The 26,465-nt window shown below is 41.4% G+C and overlaps 1 protein-coding gene across 2 annotated transcripts in view; it reads right to left on the bottom strand.

Moving 5' to 3' along the window:
• The window catches only part of LOC139374688 (TEA domain family member 1a), a 103,898-nt gene extending 85,410 nt beyond the window's left edge, over window positions 1–18,488 (bottom strand). Inside the window, exons 1-2 of one of the 2 annotated variants that reach the window (XM_071115766.1) lie at window positions 18,314–18,488; window positions 17,789–17,893 (exon numbers count right to left, since the gene is read on the bottom strand). In XM_071115766.1, coding sequence (XP_070971867.1) covers window positions 17,789–17,893; window positions 18,314–18,460 — 252 coding nt within the window. In that variant the 5' untranslated portion in view covers window positions 18,461–18,488. The remainder of the gene's footprint in view (window positions 1–17,788; window positions 17,894–18,313) is intronic. The other variant, XM_071115758.1, reaches the window with a different exon arrangement.
• Between the last annotated feature and the right edge of the window lie 7,977 nt (window positions 18,489–26,465).

The following is a 26,465-nucleotide window of genomic DNA, read 5'->3' on the forward strand; positions in this document are numbered from 1 at the left end:
AACAAAGGCTCCGGGGATAGCCAGGTGTAGCAGTGGTAAGGTGTTGGGACTGCTGTTGGGATAACTTTATGTAAGCCTTAACAGTTTGTGGGCACCATTATAGTGCAAGTAATGTATTGTTTAGTGTTGTGGCTTTGCTGGCATGCATCCCACAATATTTTTTTTCTTCCCCCCACCAAGATTTACATGCTAAAATCGCCACTGGTGGTACCGAGAGTTTGATGCTGTATGGAAGCATTGTTATTAGGACATTTATCATGTAGAGAGGATGACATGTTATTGACTTTGACAAACTGCCGTCTGTCTATTTGGTTAGAAAGATGGTTCTTTACAGAGGATGGTTGAATGTGTACAAGTAGGTTAGGTACAGCTCACCTCAGTTCCACATAGTATTTTATCACCTATTTGGCTAAATTATTATCCATTATAATCCAATTGATAAAGCAGCAGTCTTTAAATGGACTGTTACCTTGAATGCAACACTAAGATGTAAAAACGCTTAAACTCCAATTGAATTCTGTCTATGGCATTTCCTGACATCATATTTTACTATCTCTCTCACTGCAGTTGTTCTCAGGAGACGGGTCATTGTGTTAGTAGAGAACAAGGTGGAGTCCGACAAAGTGGAGTCAGATCAGGTTTCTACTTCATCGCCCTGGACCACTAAACCTACGAGGCAGAGGACGCAAAATTTGGACCTGTGAGTCACCTTTGACCTTGACGTAACTTTCTTCTTAGGCTTTTGCGATCATGGGTGTTCCCTAACTCATCTAAAGCCTTACACAACTCAGCACATATGTATCCCTCCACCTTCTACAATGGAGTCCTGACCAGGGGTATCAAATTCCAATGTCTATGTACCTGTTGTGTTGGCGTAGTTACTGGCCCAATGGGAGGCGGTGTTGATGACAGTGATGCGTCCCAGTGTGATCTCATCAAACAGTCGCTGTGCCAACACCATGCCTGATGACAACCAGATGATATTCCTCCACCCTGGATCACAGTAAACACACACCTAGTCTCGGTCTCTGTGTATGTATGTTGCATGTAAAAGAATGAGCAATCGGTCTGTATATGCAGGTGCAGTGTAGGATATACGTTGTGTATAGGAGTCTACTCTTAGCCTGTATACACCCTGTATTACAGGCCTGTGTTTTGTTTTTCACAAATTTAGTGCAGTGTTTTGTGACATCCCTCTCTCTTTCTCATCTCCTCAGATAGGTGGTGCTCAGTAGAGGCTGCTGAGGGGAGAACTGCTCACAATAATGGCTGGAACGGAGCGATTGGAATGGAATCACACATGAAAACCATGTGTTTGTTGTATTTGATACCATCCCACCTATTCCGCTCCAGCCATTATCACGAGCCCATCTTCCCCAAATAAAGGTGACACAAACCTCCTGTGGTGGTGCTCACCAGACCAGTGTTTAGAGGCAGGGATGGACTGAGATTGCCCCTCTATTCTGCACTCAAGTGATGTCCAGTCCCCATAAACACTCAACGACACGGTTAGTTCCCATTCCCCCATAAACACTCAACGACACGGTTAGTTCCCATTGCCCCATAAACACTCATCGACACGGTTAGTTCCCATTCCCCCATAAACACTCATCGACACGGTTAGTTCCCATTCCCCCATAAACACTAATCGACACGGTTAGTTCCCATTCTCTCACACACACCTCTATATAGATTGTGCTGATGCTACACTGTGAGAACCTGGAAATCATCAGTGGTTCTGAGGGAGGCTGCATGGCCGCCAACAGTGCCTAGGACACGTTCCAGCATTACCACTGTCTGGAGAACAGCCAGAGTGTGGTCAAGACCCCCCCCCCCCCCCCCCCCCCCCACAGACATCTGCCATAATGTATCTTTAGCGTGTAAGCTCTTCTGCACCAGGGAGGTAAAGGTATGGCACCGCACTCACAACAGTCATGTATGACTGCTTAAATATCCTTAAACATACTTACGCTCATTTATGTGTTTCTTAATTAAAGGTCTAAGGAAGGTATCTTATGGCTCAATAATACTAATGAATGGCGTAGATTGTACACCTCTGCCCAGTCCCATATTGAGGCAAACATGCAACAGCTCTGTGCATTTGATATTTTATCGATTTCTTGCATTCTTTTTCCGTGCCTCCTAAAACCCCATCGGAGGAGAGGACCCAAGGTTCCTCCCCTCAGACCTCCAAAGCGGTTTGAGAAGGATGCGAGTATCGAGGACGTGAGGAATTGAGCTGAGATTAATTGGGACAGAGCTAACGTGATTGTTTTAGGTGGAATCTTATGTTGAATGATACATTTGTTATCTGTTTGCACGTATATATTTGTTCTACTTGTGCTCTTTCCACAGATGTCTCTGGCTTGCTGATAACATGTGATCTGATCAAACTCCCTATGCGATTTGACTCCTGTGTTACTGCCTGTACTCAACTTTCAATGCCATATTTAAATAATTTGACCATGTAATTTGATAGACAATGGTAGCTTCCAATCAGACAATTACTATTAAACAAATCTGTTTTCCTTAGTTAAATGTTTGGTGAATGCAGGGCATTGCTTTGTCCTCAGTCCTCCTTTGAATACTGTGTGTACCATGAGTTTAGCTGGTTAAATTCTAGTTAACATTCTATTTTTTGGCACTGGTTAAGTATTGTTAATGTAGCAGGTTCTCCCTTTTGTGTCTCCATATAAGTCAAAATCCCCATGTGCTGTGTGTGCCATTGGGATAAAAAAATACCCTTAATATCGGATCTTTCATCAAGGTAGGTAGCATAAACGTAACCACATGCAAATCCTTATGTTACATTAGTATACACATCAAAAGTCCCAAAACAAAGTTACCTCACTTTTCTATTTTTGGAATTATTACATAAAACCGATCAGAATTCCAAAGAATGCTGAAGTCATGTCAGAAAATGTTTTTCCAGGGTGTGATGTTATATGGAGGAACCAGTAAGCCAGCCTATTCCTTATTATGTAAACTCCAACAGAAATAACTTTAAAATATATAACTTCAAATGAAACCAAATAGTTTGAACTCATGACTACTGGTTTCAATGACATTTTCAGCCAACTTACAAGCAAATACTTTATGAATTTTTTACAAATCAACGTGCAAGGTTGCAAGCCAACTAGCCTGCTAACTTTAGCCCTACTTGCCTGCTAACGTTACGGTAGCACTGAATGAGTTGGCCAATTGCTGTCCACACTAGTTTACAGCTATATTGAAGTAAACCAACGTTTTGTAAATACATAACGCCATTTAACCAAATGTCAAAGAATGTTCGCTATATTTTTATTTATTTATTTATTTATCCGTTATTTTACCAGGTAAGTTGACTGAGAACACGTTCTCATTTGCAGCAATGACCTGGGGAATAGTTACAGGGGAGAGGGGGATGAATGAGCCAATTGTAAACTGGGGATTATTAGGTGACCATGATGGTTTGAGGGCCAGATTGGGAATTTAGCCAGGACACCGGGGTTAACACCCCTACTCTTACGATAAGTGCCATGGAATCTTTAATGACAGCAGAGAGTCAGGAGACCCGTTTAACGTCCCATCCGAGAGACGGCACCCTACACAGGGCAGTGTCCCCAATCACTGCCCTGGGGCATTGGGATATTTTTTAGACCAGAGGAAAGAGTGCCTCCTACTGGCCCTCCAACACCAGTGCAATATGCCTTAGCTATTTAGACAACTAGCTATTAGCCTAGCCAACCACCACGGTTATGTGTCAGCAAGCTAGAGCCCAACTACTGAAGACCAGCTAGAACACCACTAAAATAAAACCGCAGATCAAAAGCAAAGAGAGAGCAGAAACAGATTGATGGCCGGGGCCATCCAATGGTAAAACTTTTAAAAGACTGCAGGCTGAGTTAGCTACCAAAGCAGGGGGGGGGGGGGGGGGTGGATTGATTCCGTTACAAAACTCCCGTAACTACTTCACAGAGAACATGCCGAAAAGTTGACAAAACAAAAAAGGAGAACAGACGAGGTACTACACACTTAGAGCAACCAATTGGAAGACACCAGAGCCTGCCGTGCTAACGGGTTCCCACTAGATAACACAAACACAAAGTCTTGAAGAGCATGCGGTGTGGCTAACCTTAGCGAGCTTGAGCTAGCATATGAACTCGGTAGCAGACTAGATCCTTCATATGACATTGAGCAATAGTGCAATGTGGGTAGTTTAGAAGATATCTGGAAATAAGTTAATAAATATGTAACAACCCAAAAACATAGCTATGTTTGCACATCTTGGTAACTGCCAGGTCGCAGTTGTAAATGAGAACTTGTTCTCTACTGGACTACCTGGTTAAAAAAAGGTGAAATAAAATAAAAATGACTAAAACTAAGTTAGTATGTTTTTGATCACACTGGTGAGTAAAAACTCATACTTCCTACCCTTTAACTTGCCCACAAGTCCTTCCTTTCTTTCGACGTCGTGATCGTTATGCCATTATTATGTGTGTACCCACATGTTATTCTCAACAATGGAGTCATTATATTTAGCTGGCTTAAATTATGGCCAGGACCTAGTGTATGATGAATCAATTTCTGAGATCAGCCAAATTATGCCCATACTCCACCTATTCTTTAATACATTGGGATTAACGCCCTCATATCATGCAAACACATAACAGACACTTTGTGGAAAGGTGAAGAAAAACAAACTAGTTATGGACTATGGTGTTACTTCGCTAACAGACGAATGTTGCTGGCTAACAAGTAATTAGCTAGCTAGCTAACTTTAGCAAGTAGATTAATCTCAACTCAAGGTATAGCGTAGCCATTTAATTTATTTCCCAATGGCTTTGTATGTTTCAAGTGTCCCAAATTGTTCGGTACTTACTGTTCAAGCCAGCTAGGAAGCTAAACAGACGGCTCTGAACATCAGTTTGAGGTCATATGCACCCAAGACTCAACCAATCACACAACAACACTGGACTGGCCAAGGGCAAGCATTTGTTAGTTCCTCCATCACTCCAGTGAAAGTGACCAATGTAAGGTTTCTCGACATGCACCTACTTCTAAGGCCGCCCCCCAACAGCCTGAAATCCAATCGAGAAAACCACAGCCACAAAGTCTAAATAAAAATGAAAATTCAAGAGAACAAAAATGTACTTTTTGGTCTTAATTTAAGGTTAGGCATAAGATTAGCAGTGTCGTTAGGGTTAAGGTTAGGCATAAGATTAGCAGTGTCGTTAGGGTTAAGGTTAGGCATAAGATTAGCAGTGTCGTTAGGGTTAAGGTTAGGCATAAGATTAGCAGTGTCGTTAGGGTTAAGGTTAGGTTTAAAATCAAATTTTAACAAGATACATTGTAGAAATAGGTGGGGATTATGACTTTGTGGCAACTAGTGACGACCAGAAAAAAGATACATTGAAACCCAAAAGGTACCAAGATTTGAGAGCGAGCAACAAGACACAGAGTGTAAAACAATTTGATGCTTTTTACATGTTTTAACCATGTTTCTTTGTTTAGGTTCTATTTTTTTTTTATTCAGACATTTTTCTCTTTGATCTGCAACAATGATGTTCAGCTCGCCCAAACTCACACTTGAACATCCTCTGCTCTCTCAACCAAATTTCTGCGCTCTTGACTGGTCTGTGTGCTCACGGCACTCATCCTCTGCTCGCGGCATTCATCCTCTGCTCGTGGCATTCATCCTCTGCTCGCGGCACTCATCCTCTGCTCGCGGCACTCATCCGCTGCTCGCGGCACTCATCCTCTGCTCGCGGCACTCATCCTCTGCTCGCGGCACTCATCCTCTGCTCGTGGCATTCATCCTCTGCTCGCGGCACTCATCCTCTGCTCGCGGCATTCATCCTCTGCTCGCGGCATTCATCCTCTGCTCGTGGGATTCATCCTCTGGTCACGGGATTCATCCTGGAATTTAGAGGCTGGTTTGATGTGATATAGGTGCTGCAGTTTCAAAGTTGCCGATCCTTTCCAAACATCTCTTAAAAATGACCCCTTGAGCGCTATTTCAAAATACAACTTTTACAGCATGAGAAAACCATATGCACTGGTGACACTCAAAGCATAAATATTTAATCTCAAAATGTGCCATTCTGTTATTTTAATTCATTAGAGTTACAGTGCCTTCAGAAAGTATTCGCAAACCTGGACTTTTTCCACATTTTGTTGTGTTACAGCTTCAATTTAATTGATTTGTCGCTGGCTGGCTGGCTGGCTGGCGCACGCACGCACGCACACACACGATGTTTTCCTCCCCAGTTTTTTTTTTATTAATAATGAAAAGCTGACATTTGTTGAGTCAATCAGTATTGAACCCCTTTGTTATGGCAAGACTAAATAAGTTCAGGAGTAAAAATTTGCTAAACAAGTCACATAATACGCTGCATGGACTTTTGAATGAATACTCATCTCTGTAACCCACACATACAATTATCTGTAAGGTCACTCAGTTGAACTTCAAACACAGATTCAATCACAAAGACCAGGGAGGTTTTCCAATGCCTCGCAAAGATGGGCACCTATTGGTAGATGAGAAAAAAAATATACAAAATTGAAGCAGACACTGAATATCCCTTTAAGCATGGTTATTAATGAATTACACTTAATTACACTCTGGATACACCCAGTCACTACAAAGATACAGGAGTCCTTCCTAACTCATTCGGGGGACAGGAAGGAAACCACTCATGGATTTCACCATGAGGCCAATGGTGACTTTAAAACAGTTAATGGCTGTGATAGGAGAACTGAGGATGGATCAACAACATTGTAGTTACTCCACAATACTAACCTAATTGACAGAGTGAAAAACAGGAAGCCTGTACAGAAGAAAAAAAACATTTTACAAAACATATATCCTTGTTTGCAACAAGGCACTAAAGCAATACTACAAAGAAATTGGCAAAGCAATTCATTTCTGGTCCTGCATGCAAAGTGTTATGTTTGGGGAAAATCCAATAACATCGGACTGCTCTAAATTGCTAGTTGGGTCATTGGGTGGGGCATTCCGCTGAATTGGGTCTAGGGGTGGCTGGATTGAATCTGGTTGATTTAAATGGACCTTAAAGCAGACTCTGCTTCCCCCAGGTATTGTCCTTAGATCTGTGAGCAGGCCTACTTCCTCCAGGTATTGTCCTTAGATCTGTGAGCAGGCCTACTTCCCCCATGTATTGTCCTTAGATCTGTGAGCAGGCCTACTTCCTCCAGGTTTTGTCCTTAGATCTGTGAGCAGGCCTACTTCCTCCAGGTATTGTCCTTAGATCTGTGAGCAGGCCTACTTCCTCCAGGTATTGTCCTTAGATCTGTGAGCAGGCCTACTTCCCCCATGTATTGTCCTTAGATCTGTGAGCAGGCCTACTTCCTCCAGGTATTGTCCTTAGATCTGTGAGCAGGCCTACTTCCTCCAGGTATTGTGTTACTGCTGTGTTTCATATAAGCACAACTCCTATTGTTCTTCAGGCAACTCCTATTGTTCTTCAGGCGTCACTCGCCCTCCCTCAGCAATAGGGCTTTATACATGACTGAATTGGCTCTACCAGGAAAGACATGCCTGGAGGTTGGAGTAATATCAACATGCTCCAAGAAGTGTGAACTCCAGAGCAGCCTGCTGAGTGTTTGAGTAGGATCCTTCCTTGACACTCCGCAGGGTTAGGAGCACGTGGTTTCAATGAGGGCTGTGAACCCTGTGTGTCCCTGGGTTAAACACTGATCCAACATCCATTAGATAACAGTAACGGTGCTCAGGACGCAACAAATATACCTTTTCAGCACCGCATAATGAAATGTCCAAACCCAATATATTCAAATAGTCAAAGACACCTTTTATTAACCGAAAGAAGTGCAACATAGAGTGATGGGGTCTTCTTTTCTTTAGACTACATCTGACCTCTTGTAAAGAAAGATCTGTCAAAAGAGCTTAGATATCCACTGAAATAGTCTGATACCATATTCCTGTGTCTCATAACTGTTAGTACTGAACCAAAGTTGAAGTACAGTAAAATAGTAGCATAGTGCCAATACCATTGCAGGAACCAAAAATTGTCCTCAATGTATCTGCTATAATAAGGTATTTTTCTTTACTTGTGGTATAAGCAGTACATGCTGTCAATACTACTGTACTGTCCTCAGTCCATGGAAAGGAAGTAGTTGAAGCCTGGATTTCCCACCTCAGAACAGGTCAAAACGTTTTAGCTTCATGCTCTGACTCATGCATTGACGGAAGGTTAGCATATTGCTCTCATGACACATGGTTCGTGGGTCCCTACCATCTGTAGGATAAACAGCTAACAGGATCTATCACTCTCTCCCCACTGGGATTCTCTGCCTCTAACCCTATTACGGGGCTGAGTCACTGGCTTACTAGTGCTCTTCCATGCCGTCCCTAGGAGGGGTGCGTCACTTGAGTGGGTTGAGTCACTGACGTGATCTTCCTGTCCGGGTTGGCGCCCCCCTCGGGTTCGTGCCGTGGGGGAGATCTTCGTGGGCTATACCCGGCCTTGTCTTAGGGTAGTAGTTTGGTGGTTGAAGATATCCCTCTAGTGGTGTGGGGGCTGTGCTTTGGCAAAGTGGGTGGGATTATATCCTGCCTAGTTGGCCCTGTCCGGGGGTATCGTCGGACGGGACGACAGTGTCTCCCGACCCCTCCTGTCTCAGCCTCCAGTATTTATGCTGCAATAGTTTATGTTTCGGGGGGCTAGGGTCAGTCTGTTATATGTGGAGTATTTCTCCTGTCTTATCTGGTGTCCTGTGTGAATTTAATTATGATCCCTCTAATTCGATCTATCTTCTCTCAGAGCACCTGAGCCCTAGGACCATGCCTCAGGACTGATGGCTCCTTGCTGTCCCCAGTCCACCTGGTCATGCTGCTACTCCAGCTTCAACTGTTCTGCCTGCGGCTATGGAACCCTGACCTTGTCCTGGACCTGCTGTTTTGGACTCTCTATCGCACCTGCTGTCTCTAACTCTGAATGATCGGCTATGAAAAGCCAACTGACATTTACTCCTGAGGTGCTGACCTGTTGCACCCTCTACAACCACTGTGATTACTATTATCTGACCCTGCTGGTCATCTATGAATGTTTGAACATCTTGGCCATGTTCTGTTATAATTTACACCTGGCACAGCCAGAAGAGGACTGGCCACCCCTCAGAGCCTGGTTCTAGGTTTCTGCCCTTCTAGGGAGTTTTTCCTAGCCACTGTGCTTCTACATCTACATTGCTTGCTGTTTGGGGTTTTAGGCTGGGTTTCTGTACAGCACTTTGTGACATCGGCTGATGTAAAAAGTGTTTTATAAATGAATTAGATTGATTGATCAGGATTTCTATTTTTGGAAAAGTAAGGGCCTTAAATGAAGATATATTAAAGCTGTCAGATGCTTTAAATTACGCTGATGCAGTGATTTGTGTCACTTAATTGTGTATCAGTAAGAATTAAAGTGGTATAATTTTTTTCAAGCTTTTGGAGCAATATATATAATCTCATTGATTAAATACAGTGCATTCGGAAAGTATTCAGACCCCTTGACTTTTTCCACATTTTGTTATGTTACAGCCTTATTCTAAAATGGATTAAAATAACTTTTTCCCATACCACTGCCTGGCATGGCAACTTCTCGGCATCTGACCGTAAGGCGCTACGGAGGGTAGTACGTATGGCCCAGTACATCATCCTGATATCCAGGAACTATATACTAGGTGGTGACAGAGGAAGGCCCCAAAAAATTGTCAAAACTCGGTACCGGAGTGCCAAGCGGTACCGGAGTGCCAAGCGGTACCGGAGTGCCAAGCGGTACCGGAGCGCCAAGCGGTCCCGGAGCGCCAAGCGGTCCCGGAGCGCCAAGCGGTCCCGGAGCGCCAAGCGGTACCGGAGCGCCAAGCGGTCCCGGAGTGCCAAGTTTAGGACCAAAAGGATCCTTAACAGCTTCTACCCCAAGCCATAAGACTGCTGAACAATTAATAAAAAATACAAAATAAATATTTTACCTTTATTTAACTAGGCAAGTCAGTTAAGAACAAATTCTTATTTTCAATGACGGCCTAGGAACTGTGGGTTAACTGCCTGTTCAGGGGCAGAACGACAGATTTGTACCTTGTCAGCTCGGGGATTTGAACATGCAACCTTCCGGTTACTAGTCCAATGCTCTAACCACTAGGCTACCATGCTGCCCACGGACTATTTATATTGACCCCCCCCCCCCCCCCCTTTGTTTTTACACTGCTGCTACTTGCTGTTTTATTATCTATGCATAGTCACTTTACCCCTACCTACAAATTACCTCGACTAACCAGTACCCCCACAAATTGACTCAGTACTGATGCCCCCTGTATATAGGCTTGTTATTGTTATTTTATTGTGTTACTTTTTGTTGTGAGGGATGTTGATACTGATGAGAAGGGATAATGAAAGCACCCTCTTCTGTCCTTACCCTTCTAACCCTGTGGTTTGGCGTGTCCTAACCCTACAGTTACAGTGGTCTCAGGGTTGCTGTACAGGTCCAAAGTGCAGCCAGAAGAAGCTGGCAGGCAGAGGTTCCCTGCAGCTGCAGCTAGAGCTGGAGCAGATGCTCAGCTGTATGTTTTTAGGTGGCACCCACCATGTACCTTGTGGAGCTAAAAGAGCAGTGCATCAGACTGTGCTGAAACTCTCCCTTTGTGACACAGGGTATACCTCAGGGCACGGCGGGAGGCCCGGGGAACAGGCGGTTAGAGTGGCCGGCCCTCCTGCAGCCAGGTCCCCGGAGGACGCCCATTGTACCCCTGCTCTCCAAACAAAGCCTGCCCCCATGCCCCTGCTCTAGCACTGCAACACACCAGCCCAGTGCGCCACGCATTGTTGCTCTAACAAACCTCCCAAATGTATATTTCAAATTAATTCTCTCTCTTCTCTTTTACACTCCATTTACTTTCTGTTGAATTGTCTCTCCCTCCCAAAATACAGCCTTCCTCTGTGGCCACCACACATTTTATTTCCTGCAAGTATCACATAACAAGGCATCTTATCAGGCCAGAGAAACGAGACCTCTCTCTCTCAGACACTCAGCATTCATTTTCACTACTCTGAGAACAAGACAAGGAAAGGACAGAGGGACCGAATGACACATTGTTAACATTGACAGCTAATTTAGTTTCCATGACTTCTAAAAATATTTTAAATTGCCATTTAAGACTTTAGAATAGCAGAGGAATGCCCATTTGCAGTCAGATGAAATCGTGAGAGATTCTTGTTGCACACAGCAGAGCATCCTTCCCCCACTAAGAAGGTGAATCACCTGTTCACCTGTTTCATAACACTGTGACGAGACCAATGGTTCGTAAAAAGACATGGAAATAACATTTCGTTTTTGGGGATAAAGTCCAGGCATTTCACATAGAATTAATCCTGACTCCTCAATTACAGTACATTTACTGTTGAAGAAAAAGCCCTTTATAATAAAGCCATAATAACATTTGTGATGTGGCATAGGCCAGAGTTGAGCAGAGGCATTTTTAGGAACATTTGTTAGAAGGGTTCATAAAAAAAGTGCCCTTTAAAAAAAATACAATTTCATGCAATTCTACATAAACAAAAAAATCTTTACGATGTTGTTTTTCAACGTAGCTCATGTTGAGGTAGGCTATTGCCAATAGGACAGGAGCGCATCGGCCATCACTGTGAGTAGTAGCCTATGGCTTACAACATTAACAATGTCTACACTGTATTTCTGATCAATTTTATGTTATTTTAATGGACAGAAAATGTGCTTTTCTTTCAAAAACAAGTACATTTCTAAGTGACCCCAAACTTTTGAACGGTAGTGTATCTGTTGGTTGTACAGATAGATTGGTCTTCTCTTTTCAGTAGGTAAAAACAGTACGTTTTTCCCACAATTGTATTTTGAAATTTGTAAAAGGCAAACAGACAGCCGGAACCAACCATATAAATATAATCCATACATGGCAGTTCCCATTCAAGTCAGAACTGGCAGCCATTGCTAGTGTATCCATGAGTTTAATAGTCTAACTGTCAGGGTAAGAGGTTCTAAAACCCTTCTATGGATTAGAATTCTATGACCACTACTGCAAAAAGCTGTACATTTGGCACCAGCGGGCTTTCCCGACTATAGGCAACCAACTGGTAACTGCCTAAATAAAAGGAAATATTTGAGTAAATGAGGGATACAAAGTATATGTTATGGTGTGGGGTGCATTTTCCTGGCATGGTTTAGGTCCACTTGTAGAATCTATGCCATGGTGCATTGAAGGTTTTCTGGCAGTTCTTGGTGGCCAAAGAGCCTTTTAAGATACTATGTTGGTGTGTCCTGTATTTTGGCAGTTACCTGTATGTGATTGTGATCAAATTTAATCCACAGTTATTTTAGAATCTATTGATCCTCTGTGGCAAAATAATGCTCTCTGGTGTATTTTGAACATTGAGAGTGGGCTCCTGCTGCTGGATAACAAATTGGAATGTTTTATATTTTTTGCCCAGCCCTTGACTCACACAATTTACCAGTCACATTTTATTTATTATGCAGAGTATTTTAATTGTTTTATTACTCAGTTATCCAATCAAGGCAGGGACCCCCATTTATCCACGTGTACCCCCTACCACCTCTCCTCCCCCCATCTGACGAATAGCAGAATGGCAGCAGCAGGCTGTTTATACCTCATATTCGTCAGATGGGGGGAGGAGAGGTACACGTGGATAAATGTATATACAGTTGAAGTCATAAGCTTACATACATACACCTTAGCCAAGTACATTTAAACAAATTTTTCACAATTCCTGACATTTAATCCTAGTAAAAATCCCGTTTTAGGTCAGTTAGGATCACTACTTTATTTTAAGAATGTGAAATGTCAGAATAATAGTAAAAGGGATTATTTCAGCTTTTATTTATTTCATAACATTCCCAGTGGGTCAGAAGTTTACATACACTCAATTAGTATTTGGTAGCATTGCCTTTAAATCGTTTAACTTGGGTCAAACGTTTCGGGTAGCCTTCCACAAGCTTCCCACAATAAGTTGGGTGAATTTGGGCCCATTCCTCCTGACAGAGCTGGTGTAACTGAGTCAGGATTGTAAGGCCTCCTTGCTCGCACACTCTTTTTCAGTTCTGCCCACAACTTTTCTATACGATTGAGGTCAGGGCTGAGTGATGGCCACTCCAATACCTTGACTTTGTTGTCCTTAAGCCATTTTGCCACAACTTTGGAAGTATGCTTGGGGTCATTGTCCATTTGGAACACCCATTTGCGACCAAGCTTTAACTTCCTGACTGATGTCTTGGGATGTTGCTTCAATATATCCACATAATTTTCCTGCCTCATGATGCCATCTATTTTGTGAAGTGCACTAGTCCCTCCTGCAGCAAAGCACCCCCGTAACATGATGCTGCCACCCCCGTGCTTCATGGTTGGGATGGTGTTCTTCGGCTTGCAAGCTTCCCCCTTTTTCCTCCAAACATGACGATGGTCATTATGGCCAAATAGCTCTATTTTTGTTTCATCAGACCAGACAAAATTTCTCCAAAAAGTATGATATTTGTCTCCATGTGCAGTTGCAAACAGTAGTCTGGGTTTTTTATGGTGGTTTTGGAGCAGTGGCTTCTTCCTTGCTGAGCGGCCTTTCAGGTTATGTCGATGTAGGACTCCTTTTACTGTGGATATAGATACTTTTGTACCTGTTTCCTCCAGCATCTTCACAAGGTCCTTTGTTGTTGTTCTAGGATTGATTTGCACTTTTTGTACCGAAGTACGTTCATCTCTAGGAGCCCGAACGCGTCTCCTTCCTGAGCGGTATGACAGCTGCGTGGTCCCATGGTGTTTATACTTGCGTACTATTGTTTGTACAGATGAACGTGGTACCTTCAGGCGTTTGGAAATTGCTTCCAAGGATGAACCAGACTTGTGCAGGTCTACAATTTATTTTCTGAGGTCTTGGCTGATTTCTTTTGATTTTCACATGATGTCAAGCAAAGAGGCACTGAGTTTGAAGGTAGGCCTTGAAATACATCCACAGGTACACCTCCAATTATGTAAATTAGCCTATCAGAAGCTTCGAAGCCATAATTTTCTGGAATTTTCCAAGCTGTTTAAAGGCAGTCAACTTAGTGTATGTAAACTTCTGACCCACTGGAATTGTGATCCAGTGAGTTATAAGTGAAATATTATTTATTTAACTTCTTATGGCTGCAGGGGCAGTATTGAGTAGCTTGGATGAAAGGTGCCCATATCAAACGGCCTGCTCCTCAATCATAGTTGCTAATATTTGCATATTATTAGTAGTATTGGATAGAAAACACTCTGAAGTTTCTAAAACTGTTTGAATGATGTCTGTGAGTATAACAGAACTCATATTGGCAGGCAAAATCCTGAGTTGAAATCGAAACAGGAAGTCAGAAATCTGAGCTTGTATGAGTCTCCAATGAAATCCCCTTGAGATATGAATGTTGCACTGCCTAGGGGTTCCACTAGATGTCACCCATCAATAGAAATTATAATGATGCGTCTATGTTGTTGTGGGAGTGAATGAGAGCAGAATATATCAGATGTCCATCAAGCAGCCATTTTGTCATCGCACTTTTTCCTCATGGTAGTCACTTGCGTTCCATTGCTCACGAAGACAAGAAAGAATACTCCGGTTGGAACTTCATTGAAGCTATATGTTAAAAACATCCTAATAATTGATTCTATACTTAGTTTGAAATGTTTCTTCGACCGGCAATATCACTTTTTGAAGTTTTTGTCCGATATAACGCTGACCAGAATTCGCATTTGGATATGTATACCAAACGCGCTAACAAAAGAAGATATTTGGACATAAATAACGGACATTTTCGAACAAAACAAACATTTATTGTGGACCTGGGATTCCTGGAGTGCTTTCTGATGTAGATCATCAAAGGTAAGGAAATATTTATCATGTAATTTCTTGTTTATGTTGACCTTTATGTTGATCTTTGCGGCTGTGGTATTTTTACTTTTGAGCGCCGTCTTAGATTATTGCATTTGTTTCTTTTTCCGTTAATAATTTTTGAAATCTGACACAGCAGTTGCATTAAGGAGAGGTATATCTATAATTCTATGTGTTTAACTTGTATTATCATCTACATTTATGATGAGTATTTCTGTTGAATGATGTGGCTATGCAAAATCACTTGATGTTTTTGGAACTAGTGAATCTAACACGCCAATGTAAACTCAGATTTTTTAAATATGAACTTTATCAAACAAAACATGCATGTATTGTGTAACATGAAGTCCTATGAGTGTCATCTGATGAAGATAATTCAAGGTTAGTGATTAATTTTATCTTTATTTCTGGTTTTTGTGAATGCTATATTTTACTGGAAAATGGCTGTGCTTATTGTGGTTTGGTGGAGACCTAATATAATCGTTCGTAGTGCTTTCGCTGAAAAGCCTATTCGAAATCGGACACTTTGGTGGGATTAACAACGAGAAAAGCTTTAAAATGATATAAGACACATGTATATTTTAGGAATTGTAATTATGAGATTTCTGTGGTTAGAACTACAGTTTTTTAAACACCACATACTTATTGGCAGACTCGACAGCCTTGGTTTCTCAAATGATTGTCTCGTCTGGTTTACCAACTACTTCTCTGATAGAGTTCAGTGTGTCAAATCGGAGGGCCTTTGTCCGGACCTCTGGCTGTCTCTATGGGGGTGCCACAGGGTTCACTCCTCGGGCCGACTCTCCTCTCTGTATACATCAATCATGTTGCTCTTGCTGCTGGTGATTCTCTGGTACACCTCTAAGCAGACAACACCATTCTGTATACTTCTGGCCCCTCTTTGGACACTGTGTTAACTAACCTCCAGACGAGCTTCAATGCCATACAACTCTCCTTCCATGGCCTCCAACTGCTCTTAAACGCAGGGAAACTAAATGCATGCTATTCAACCGATCACTGCCCGCACTTGCTCGCCTGTCCAGCATCACTACTCTGGACGGCTTGACTTAGAATACATGGACAACTACAAATACCTAGGTGTCTGGTTAGACTGTAAACTCTCCTTCCAGACTCACATTAAGCATCTCCAATCCAAAATTAAATCTAGAATTGGCTTCCTATATCGCAACAAAGCATCCTTCACTCATGCTGCCAAACATACCCTCGTAAAACTGACCATCCTACCGATCCTCGACTTGGGTATACAAAGGGTATATAACAAAGTATTGAGATAAACTTTTGTTATTGACCAAATACTTATTTTCCACCGTAATTTGCAAATAAATTCATTAAAAATCCTACAATGTGATTTTCTGGATTTTTTTTCTCATTTTGTCTGACATAGTTGAAGTGTACCTATGATATAAATTACAGGCCTCTCTCATCTTTTTAAGTGGGAGAACTTGCACAATTGGTGGCTGACTAAATACTTTTTTGCCCCACTGTATACTGTATATATTTGCTTAATGTATTTTTTGCTCCCTCTTAGGCCCCCCACTGGCCCAGGAGCTTCAGCCCGGTAAGACCCTGCATTAATCCAGCCCTGTTTCTAAGGCTGTGGAGACTGCTTCCTGCTTTCCCTGTACAAAGAAGAAAAAATAGCTGGCGACTCAAAAATCAACCATATTGTAATGCCATTGATAAGCTAAATGAACAGATAGCACTGACTAGGCACACAGGAGCCATATGGTGCTTCAACCACTACCGCCTGTTTCTGGTATAACAATAGGCTGGCCTAGACAGTGAGGCAGCCAAACAAATGGTCATTAGTCCCCATTTGCACTGCGCAGAGGGGTAAGCACAAATGTCAGGATTTGCATTTTTCCCCCTCTACAGGTGCATGAAGTACTGAAACCAGATGTCAACGGACTGGAGAATAGGACGGTTTGCCCATGGTGATTCAACAGCTCCATACACTCATAGCCTAAACACAACAAAGACAATAAAATGCCCCCTTTCCATTCCTTCCTCCCCTTGTCCAATTTCCACACAGTCCTCTACTCCCAGAAGTAACTCGCTTTGCACCTGCCACCATCCCTCTGATTTCAGAAGAGGTTTCATCTTCAATGTCCCTCTTGGCTAGACAAAATATTTATTTCAAGCTTTATTTTAAATGTAACAACTAATAAAGTCTACTTTTAGGAAAGTGATAATCACATTAACTTTAGTGACATACCAATGGTCTGATTGAAAAACTGTTTCATAACACATCACGCAGAAAACAAATACAGACAAGTAAACCTGAATACTTGACGACATTAGATTCAAGTCAGTACTTCATTGAAGATATCACTGAATTATCTAAATGAGATGAGATGTTTCACATTGTGCCAAAAAAAGTAGTAGAATTAAAAATGTAACTTCAGAAAGCAGGTTATTAACATTTCATTAAGCATGATCAAAACCAACTTCTAATTGCTGGCATATTTTCTCTGATGAGAGAATGGTGATTAATGCAGTATTTCAAAGCATTTAATCACAGCACTGATAAACCAAATTACAAAAATATTTTCAGTTATAAGATGATGTTCAAGCGTCTAGTTTCTTGCCTAGATTCATGAAATCACAGGAGGGTAGTAAAGGTGCAGTATTACACAAGTGAATCATTAACAAAGGCTGCTCTGTATAAACTCTCATTCACACATAAAACACCAGATAGTTAAAATAATGAAAAAATTATGTTTATTTATATGGGAAATGTAAAACTAACTTTTGAGGACAAGTCCTTCGGGGGTAAATATCATACCCAACAATAATTCTACACGCAACAAGTTACTGATAAGGATACAATATTTATATCAACGAAATTGTATATTGGAAGAATACAATGTATATTCTACTTACAGTTATCAAAGGGCCAAATGAAAACCCGAGGATGCAACAAGTCCTTCTGACTCGTATGCTTTGTTGCGCACAGAAAGCAAAATATCCCTGACGGCAACTCCCTGCCTGTACGGGGAAAAACACAAAGATAATAACTTAGACGAATGTAAAGTAAACCATATGTGGTCTACAGTACTTGGTGGATATACTGTTGCAATATCCAACATTTTCTTCAGGAAAAATGTAAAAAATGTCAAAGATGTTCATGCATTGTCGGACGGCGTCTATGGACAAAGTGAAAGACACAGCTCTTCGACGTAGGCTCCAACCAGCCAATATGGCACGCTCGCATAGTTTCTACAATTTATTTCACAAGTGGCTTAATTATATTTCATACATATTTCATACATAATATACATATTTGTGATATAGTAATCAACCTTCAATATTTATTTTCCAATTAAATCTGACCACTTTTGATTTTCCAGTAATCTACTATACAAACGCACCACAATTACTTTTCGTAAAAAGTAGTAGCAAACTTACCTTAAACACCTCTATTATGGTTAATTGTAACAATTTTCGCTGTATTTCGGTTTTGCTGTAAGGGCTGAGATGGGTTTTTTTTTCAGAACTGCCAAGGATTTTTTTCTTCAGACCAGCGGGCTGAAGTGTGTAAAATTCACTGCGCATCTACAGAGATGTGAAGTATGCCCGGAATGAGAGCAGGAATGAAATTAACGCAAAGATGGAGTTTGTGGGGCGGGGCGAGAGTGGCGTCATCATAAACTCTGATGCCACTGAGCCATACGGGTGGGAGGGACTGTACTTTCAACAAAACAGTACTGCACCCAAACTCCATTCAAAGAAACGGAAAAAAACTGTGAGCGTATTTTACTATATACTATCACTCTGATTTTTCTGTTTAGAAAAAAAATAACACTTAGATTCCAAGAATGATCCACCAACTAATAAGATGTCTTTCCAACCATATTTAGTAAAAAGAAAACCTGGCTGTTGGAATTTATTATGTAGCCTAAGAGATAATGTTCCTTTCCAAGTTGATTTTCAAGTTACCTAGCAATGCACCTGCATTGTTATTATCATGGCATGTTTGTTTGTGTCACTATAATCTTCCCCCCTGCATCAAATCAAAGCAAATATTATTTGTCACATGCATGTGTTACCGAAATGCTTGTGTTTCTAACTCCAACAGTGCAGTAATATCTAACAAGTAATATTTAACAATTTCTCAACAAAACACCCAATACACACAAATCTAAAGTAAAGGAATGGAATTAAGAATATATAAATATTTGGGTGAAAAATGTCAGAGCGGCATATACTAAGATACAGTAGAATAGGATAGAATAAAGTATATACATATGGGATAAGTAATGCAAAAATATGTAAACATTATTAAAGGGACTAGTGTTCCATTATTAAAGTGGCCAGTGATTTCAAGTCGATGTATGTGCTAGTGAACTGTACCTACAACTGAGCCAACTTCTGACCTGCTCAACAAAGCATGGTGTTGACCATTGCAAAAGGCTGTAAGGCCATAAATGGACAGGGTGTTTTTACAACCACGTGTTTGCTTACATGTGTAAAAACACTCAATCAATCACAGGAAGATCAACCCACTCAAGTAGAGTATAGTGAAAAATGCCTGTCACGATGTGATGCACCCCTCTTAGGGATGGCATGGGAGAGCACTAGCAAGCCAGTGACTCAGTAAGGGGGGTTTGTCACTCCTGTGCCTTGCCGTTCACATTCGCTCCCCTGGGCCAGACTACACTCAATCATAGGACCTACTGAAGAGATGTCTTCAGTAAAGTCTTAAAGGTTGAGACCGATTCCGCGTCTCTCACCTGGATAGGCAGACCATTCCATAAAAATAAAGCTCTAAAGGAAAGCCCTGCCTCCAGGAATAGTAAGGAGGCCCGACATTGAAAACACTTTTCACAATATATTTATTGATGCGTCTTGTGACCATAACATACGTGTAGGCATGTACGGCAGGACCAAATGGTGATGGGTAGGACCAAGTCCATGTACTGCTTTGTAGGTTAGAAGTAAAACCTTGAAATCAGCCTTAGCCTTGGCAGCAAGCCAATGTAGCGGCCATCACTCACAGTGATACACACACACACACAGGATAACGTGGTGCACTGCAAATATAATGCACAAGCAGAGACATTTTTACAGAAGCAGAAACATTATTAAAAAGTCTCATTTTCAAGCACAGATACCCTTGCCTGTCCATAAGTGTGTAACCTGTTGATGGTTATTGTTTTAGCTGACTAAGGTTGACCCCCCTCACCCTGAGGTCAGGGGTTAAATGTGACCTCTACTAAGCCATGTTTTGAGAAGAACAGATAGATCATGGGAATTAAATCCTTAATATAAAATCTGGATAGGGGGAACTTGATATATGCTGTTGTATAATAAACATGTTATGGTGCTCTGTCTTAATTCCTTTTCTCTCTGCCTTGGCCAGTGACAGTCCCATGGTTGCAGTATCATTAAGTGGCTACTTGATTTGAACATCATTTGTCATTGAGAGAAGATCTGGAAAATTAGATCTCAGTGTGTGAGCAGTCGCCCTCTTGTGGTCAGGGGAAAGCAGTGTTGACGGGGGTAAATAGAATGACAGGAAGGGATGCGGCTATGCTTAAGCATCCAAATGCTTTCAGATCATTGACAATTGAGCCTCTGGGACAGTAAATTTCATTTGAGCCCTACAGTGATTGAGAATAATTTCATTTCTCATTTCTTCCATGCAACATAAATTCACTTGCATTCATTATTACACTGTCGTTATACCAGAAGGTCATCTTAGGAGACATAAATATGACGGTTATCAATGCAAGCAGGTTTAGGATTTTACGACAATTAAAGCTCATAGTGGACTAAGTAGGACTTCAGGTTAATTGTAAACGATCATATATCCCACTGTTTCTATAACTTAGATGGAGTCGCATTCACTCTGCACATTCATGAATTACAAATGGTCTGATGAAAGAAGGGTATGTACATTCATTGCATGACTGTGGTTCTTCTCAGGGATTGTGTTACAGGATAACAGGTTAGCAGCAGGCCTTTTCAAACGGGACATTTGAAGAGGTTGATGTCACGTTACACGTAAACACATGGATATGTTTGTGCACCAATTGTCTCTCTGATTCATAGTCCACAGGGCTGCCTGTAATGTTATGGATGAATGCCCCAGCCTTCGATGTTGGCCCTGGTTTCTTAAGAGCATGTGAATATCCCAACAGAGTGAAGCCAGGTCACATGACCCATAACGAAAGCAGCCTAACGGAGTAGACATTGTCTATTTCGTTATCATGTTTAGCCTAGATGTGTTTAGTCATGTCCAAAAATAAATGATCAATCCTCACATGCAAATAAAAAGGGGGCCCGAGGTATCAAATGATTTTCTTTACATCTCTGCCAATGGTCCCTTAGTTCTCCTCTCCTGTGCTCTCTACATTATAAGGCATGCTGCTTGTTTCTAGAGGTGAGGTGTGAGAGGCAGATACACAAACACTAGCTCTCTTGCGAGGACAGGTAATGAAGGAATAAAGGCAGAGAGGGATGTGGAGCGAGAGGGGTAATTGCCCTCTAACGGGGAAACCACTAGCATCCATGAGTCAAGACATCTTTACAAGAGCAGTTAATTACTCTGGTGTTCTTTTCTGGTATATTTTCTCTCTATTGGGTGGTAGTGTACTCAAATATATTGCGAAAACTACAAAATAAAAGCACAGCTGTATTCTCTTCTTACAGTGACATCCAAATATCATATAGCTAAAAGTCACATGGCCTAATACATTGGTACACCGGGTAACCTTCAAATGATAAAATACATAAATCATCTAGTTTTCCTGTTGTTTCCCAACCAGTGACTACCTGCTACTAATCTTTAATAGTATTGTAGAAGTCACTCAGCTCTATTGTAGAAATATACGACAGGACAATTTCCGGAAAGCTGAGACATGCTACAAACACTGTTCTAATCAAACCTTCCAAAATATCATATACTGTTCTGAAGAGGGAGAAGTGAGTTTGAGACCTATGGTAACATGACAATAATGGAATAACATTCAATCAGCACAATATCCACAGATTGACTGTTTTATTTCAGGATTAACAGATAAGTAATACAAACTATGGATAAATTAACTCTAACGTACCTACAGTAATTCAAGTAGAGTGTATATGGATTGTAGTGTATATAATTTCAAACACAGTGTTTGCACAACCAAGTCTGACAGATTTTCACACCTTTAGACAGCTGCGAAAGGATAGCTTCAGTTTATAAAATTTGTGTTTTAACATTTAAACATTTAGGAATTTCATTTAGTTATAATTTTTTTAATCATATATGATACCTGAAAAACATTTGAGACTAAGTAAAATAACTTATTAAAATCAGTCAGCACTTTAAGTGGTGTCTATGTTTAAATGAAGGCACTTATCAAGGATTAGAAAGGGAAAGGGGGATAGTTGTACAACAATGCATTCAACTGAAATGTGTCTTCCGCATTTAACCCAACCTCTGAATCAGAGAGGTGCGGGGGGGGGGGCTGCCTTAATCGACAACCACGTCGGCGGCGCCCAGTGGAAACAAGTAATGAAAGTAGAGAAGGGTAAGTGAATGAAAACAAGTTCATCACTACCTCAACCTTTTGAAAGATAACATTTTTTGTTTGTTTTTTTTCTCTTCAATTTTACCCCTTTTTCTCCCCAATTTCGTGGTATCCAATTGTTTTTAGTAGCTACTATCTTGTCTCATCGCTACAACTCCCGTACTGGCTCGGGAGAGACGAAGGTTGAAAGTCATGCGTCCTCCGATACACAACCCAACCAAGCCGCACTGCTTCTTAACACAGCGCGCATCCAACTCGGAAGCCAGCCGCACCAATGTGTCGGAGGAAACACCGTGCACCTGGCAACATTGGTTAGCGCGCACTGCGCCCAGCCCGCTACAGGAGTCGCTGGTGCGCGATGAGACAAGGACATCCCTACAGGCCAAGCCCTCCCTAACCCGGACGACGCTAGGCCAATTGTGAGTCGCCCCACGGACCTCCCGGTCGCGGCCGGTTACGACAGAGCCTGGGCGCGAACCCAGAGTCTCTGATGGCACAGCTGGCACTGCAGTACAGCGCCCTTAACCACAGCGCCCTTAACACTTTTAAAGACTAAAAGAGCAATTATCATCAATAAAAATACCAATAAAAAAACAATCATACAATGACTTTTATGAACAAAATATATACAGTACCAGTCAAAAGTTGACACACCCACTCAATCAATGGTTTTTCTTTATTTTTACTATTTTCTACATTATAGAATAATCGTGAAGACATCCAAACTATGAAAGAACATCTATGGAATCATGTAGTAACCCCCCAAAAGTTTTAGATTCTTCAAAGTAGCCACCCTTTGCCTTGATGACAGCTTTGCACACTCTTAGCATTCTCTCAACCAGCTTCACCTGGAATGCTTTTCCAACAATCTTCAAGGAGTTCCCACATATGCTTGTCTGCTTTTCCTTGGCTCTGTGGTCCTTCCTCATTCCAAACCATCTGAATTGGGTTGAGGTCAGGTGATTTTGGATGCCTGGTTAGCAGCACTCCATCACTCTCCTTCTTAGTTAAATTGCCCTTACACAGTCTGGAGGTAGTCCCACTAAGCACAAACCAGATGTGATGGCGTATCGCTGCAGAACGCTGTGGTAGCCATGCTGGTTAAATGTGCCTTGAATTCAAAATAAATCACGCCAGTGTCACCAGCAAAGCACCCCCACACCATAACCCCTCCTCCATGCTTCACGGTGAGAACCACACATGTAGAGATCATCCGTTCATCTACTCTGCACCTCACAAAGACATGGCAGTTGGAACCAAATATCTAAAATTTGGACTCATCAGACCAAAGGACAGATTTCCACCTAATATCATTTGCTCATGTTTCTTGGCCCAAGCGAGTCTCTTCTTCTTATTGGCATCCTTTAGTAGTGGTTTCTTTGCAGCAACTTGACCATGAAGGCCTGATTCACACAGTCTCCTCTGAACAGCTGATGTTGAGATGTGTCTGTTACTTGAACTCTGTGAAGCATTTATTTGGGCTGCAATCTGAGGTGCAGTTAACTCTAATGAACTTATCCCCTGCAGCAGAAGTAATTCTGGGTCTTCCTTTTCTTAGAGCCAGTTTCATCATAGTGCTTGATGGTTTTTGCAACTGCTCTTGAAGAAACTTTAAAAGTTCTTGACATTTTCCAGATTGACTGATCTGTCTTATAGTAATGATGGACTGTCATTTCTCTTTGCTTATTTGAGCTGTTCTTGCCATAATATGGACTTGGTCTTTTACCAAGTATGGCTATCTTCTGTATACCAACCCTACCTTGTCACAACACAACTGACTGACTCAAATGCATTAAGAAAATAAATTCCACAAATTAACTTTTAACAAGGCACGCCTGCATTCCAGGTGACTACCACATGAAGCTGGTTGAGGGAATGCTAAGAGCGCGCAAAGCTGTCATCAAGGGAAAGGGTGGCTACTTTGAAGAATCTCAAATATATTTAGATTTGTTTAACACTTTTTTGGATACTGCATGATTCCATATGTGTTATTTCATAGTTTTGATGTCTTCACTATTGTTCTACAATGTTGAAAACAGTACAAATAAAGAAAAACCCTGAAATGAGTAGATGTATATTTAGTGTAGTTGCAGACAAGTAAAAAATGGCACATACAATTTATAGTTATTATTATGGCACATACAATATTTGGTACAATCTATTGCTAAATTGTTGTTTCATAATATAAATGCTTAATGTCCTGGATTGGTTCGTAGTGCTCTTGGCATAATTAAAAGGCTTCCCTTGAAGCATGCAATTGTGAAAATTGCAATTGAATATTTACCAGTAAAATGAGTGCCAACAACACCACATATTCAGTCCACATTTCTGTATCTGGTGAAGAGATTATACAGGACCATCAGCGTGGACTTGAGGTCACAGTTCACAATATCTGGGAAATAAGAACATATGAATAAACACATACAGACAGCAGTCACTAAAAACATTTTTTCGAATAGAAATCAAGGAGGATATGGAATAAAGGAAGTGTTTTGACCCTGAGAAAAGCATTCCGAATCAGAAACGACAAATCGTATTGCCAATGAACACTGAACATGAATGTGTGTTTCAACATGTAGTCATAGACACACACTACATAATTCCAAGGACAAATTACAAAACACATTAATTACACACACAGAACCCCAAAAGAAAACCCATTTACAAAGGGGCTTGGTGTGTGGTGCTTCTACTTCAACATAGTGTGGCATTTGATATTCACTGAATGGATTGGTAGAGTGAAAGAGCATAAAGAGAAACTTCTTCCAGACTTGGTTGTATGTGAGAATACTGCTGTTAGGGCTTAGTGACTGACAGAATTCTCATAAACAAATAATTTATTTAGAGACAGTTCAACATCGGAATTATTTTATTTAAAAAAAAAACATAGTTATTGTCCATAGCAACTATATAATGGCATCCTAAAAGAGAACACCTACCTTCAGGCCTGGGTCTGGGTCTCTCCAGACTTCATCTTGCTCAAAGGAGAAGGACACGTTGTACACATGCATGACAGAAACACAATGAAAGCAACATTACACAACAGAAGAGCCCCGCAAAGGTAGGCTACAGTATGAGGAAACAGCTCTCCAACAAACACACAATGCATACAATTCAAGTCATCACAGTTCCCCAGCCACATGTTCCTCGGTGTGGAAACATCAGCTCAATAAACCCATAACCCCTTTTCAACTGAAAAAAACACTCACTCTGCACCAGCTAAAATATTAGAGGAAGGGGGAGGTGTTTCAGTCAGAATGTGGTTGTTGTTTGGTTGAGTTGGTTCATGTAAAAGTGTGGTACTGAGTGTCAGTGCAGCGTCTGGTATTTCTTAGAACAGATCAGCTAGGGGTTGAAAGAGATTTAGGAAATATGGAGGATAATTAGTAGCCAAAGCTTGGGAGAGTAAGAGCAAGAGAGAGAGATATTGAGACAGAGCTAGAGAGAGAGTGAGTGGGAGAGCAGGAGAGAGAGAGGGCGGTGTAGAAATCAAGCAAGATCAACCATTGGAGGATTCCTTCAGGCGCGTAGAGGGCACTCCTTTATAGCGCCTGTCCCTGAAAGGACCCCTTGTCCCTGCTCCCCTCCCTCTCTCTGCATTAGTGCTAATCTCTTGGCCACTTATTGATTTCCTGTGCAGGAGCAGATTACAGATGCTGCCTGCGGGTGGGTGCCCACTCTGCTTGGCACAGCACAGCCTGCAGGAGAGGACCCAGGCTCAGGTTTGACAGGGCGTCCCTTTAGAAAGCCTGCTAAGAATAGCTGTCAAGAGGCTTTGGGTTGCACATTGTCTGTCGGGCAGTAAGGAATAATCTATATGATAAATACTAATATCAGCAAATAATTTTGAAGGATTATAACTCTTGAATTTAACAATGATGCAAATAATTGAATTATGTTTTATTACAATGGATTTTTCAACAATTAGGGCCATCAAATCATTATTTGCTGGAAATGTATGAAACTAGTGTGTTCACTGTCATTAAAGTACACCACACATAGAACATATACAATTTAGCAAAATGGAGAGTAAATGTCAACAT

This window comes from Oncorhynchus clarkii, chromosome 2 (genome assembly GCF_045791955.1).
Source record: "Oncorhynchus clarkii lewisi isolate Uvic-CL-2024 chromosome 2, UVic_Ocla_1.0, whole genome shotgun sequence".
Lineage (NCBI taxonomy): Eukaryota > Metazoa > Chordata > Actinopteri > Salmoniformes > Salmonidae > Oncorhynchus > Oncorhynchus clarkii.